Source organism: Sinocyclocheilus rhinocerous, unplaced genomic scaffold, assembly GCF_001515625.1.
Source record: "Sinocyclocheilus rhinocerous isolate Xijiao unplaced genomic scaffold, SAMN03320098_v1.1 scaffold547, whole genome shotgun sequence".
Taxonomy (NCBI): domain Eukaryota; kingdom Metazoa; phylum Chordata; class Actinopteri; order Cypriniformes; family Cyprinidae; genus Sinocyclocheilus; species Sinocyclocheilus rhinocerous.
Genome location: NW_015662974.1, coordinates 113,137 through 114,722, shown reverse-complemented (window position 1 = coordinate 114,722; position 1,586 = coordinate 113,137). Strand labels below are relative to the sequence as shown.

General features: G+C 34.5%; 1 protein-coding gene across 1 annotated transcript in view; it reads left to right on the top strand.

The window, feature by feature from the left end:
* Positions 1-1,456: 1,456 nt before the first annotated feature.
* LOC107728668 (leucine-rich repeat LGI family member 2-like) overlaps positions 1,457-1,586 on the top strand; it is an 8,904-nt gene continuing 8,774 nt past the window's right edge. The window contains exon 1 of the mRNA XM_016538944.1: positions 1,457-1,577. Within this exon, the coding sequence (XP_016394430.1) occupies positions 1,509-1,577 (69 nt within the window). The 5' untranslated portion in view covers positions 1,457-1,508. The remainder of the gene's footprint in view (positions 1,578-1,586) is intronic.

Sequence of the window (1,586 nt, the reverse complement as noted above, 5' to 3'; positions counted from 1 at the left end):
GCCCCCACAACCCTAACCCCATCGCGTAGCATATACACGCCAAAGCCCATTTTTGCGTATCAATACCACGAGTTTTCGTTTTTATTTGGCGTACTATTTATACGCACTTTCATGAGATCGGGTTGTTTTTAACATATTCTAAAGCCCCACATTTTTTAGTAATAGAAGCTAATGAATAAAAATAAAATAATTAATAGTTAAAATGTCTATTTAATAATAATAAATAAACATTAAATTAAATAATAATTTAATTAAAATAACTAATAGTGATTAATTCCGAGATTCTTTGTATACTGTAAAAATGATCTTTCAAAAATGTAAATAAAACAGATTACTGGAGTATTACAAGTTTACAATAGTTTTACAAGAAATGTCACTCTACTTCAAAATGTCACATTTAATTCAAAGTGTTACTTTCCATTTCTTTGCGAAATTTACTAGCAATTTGTGAAAATGAAACAAAGTAGCAGTTTCCTTGATGCCACAGAAGTTCTCTGAATGCAAAATGTATATTTTATAATCAATAAAGCAGATTTAATGTGTCATATTTCTGAAGAGTGAACAAAATTAGATTTTGGCAATACATTTAAAGCTGCAGTCCGTAACTTTTGGCGCTCTAGCGGTTAATAAACAGAACTGCGTGCGTCTTGCGGAAGAACATTGTAGCCGGAGCTACTTCTCTCTGTTTATGTCTATGGCGAATCACGCATGTACTGGGACACTCCGCATCGGTACCGGAACCAGTCTAAAATAGTCCGAATATAAACACGTATTATAGGTGCACCGTAGTGATTCAGGACAAGCCAAAAACACGGTTTGGAAAATGGATTCATGGTGTACTCGCTTATTATATAAATTTTGTACATTTTGAACACAAAAAAGTTACGGACTGCAGCTTTAACAATATGACTTTAGCGTTGTAGTGGTTACATTATAAAAAAAAAAATTCATAATATATTTTAAATAATTTTAAAAGATCTTGCAGTCCCTGTAAATATAATGTTCACTGTTACATTTGTACTTGTTTCTGGCTATATTTTCAGACTATAACAAAATAGAAATACAGCAAATTGTTTATGTCTGTAAGGTTATTGGCTTTTATTTATTTATTTGTTTAAATGAACCATAGCCTCAACATCCTGTTTCAGCAGGAAATATATCAACACAGGAAAGAAAAACTGCACTGTAAGTGATTTCATGTGGACTTTGATGATGCACCACAAAATAACAAGAGGAAAAGTCTCTCCATTCTCTAAAATGGAAGATAAATTTTCTTATTTTTATCAGAAGGATTGCACATATTTCAGGATTCCCGACTGAACATTTGCAATTAAATGTAGCTCTAACAGATCTGTCTTCGAGGCTGTTTAACCAGCATCCACCGATGTTGGGCGCCCTAATAAATAAATAAGTCCTGAGAGGAGAGAGAGACTGCTGATGTCAGGAGCTTCAGTGCTGCATTTACTGCTGCAGAAGAGCTCGAGCTGCTCCGGATTCACACATGCAACATGCAGAGCGTCGTGATCATATCGGCGCTGCTTTTGTGCCTGGCTTCTTCAGGGAACGCGGGGAAAAAGGTTTTTAAA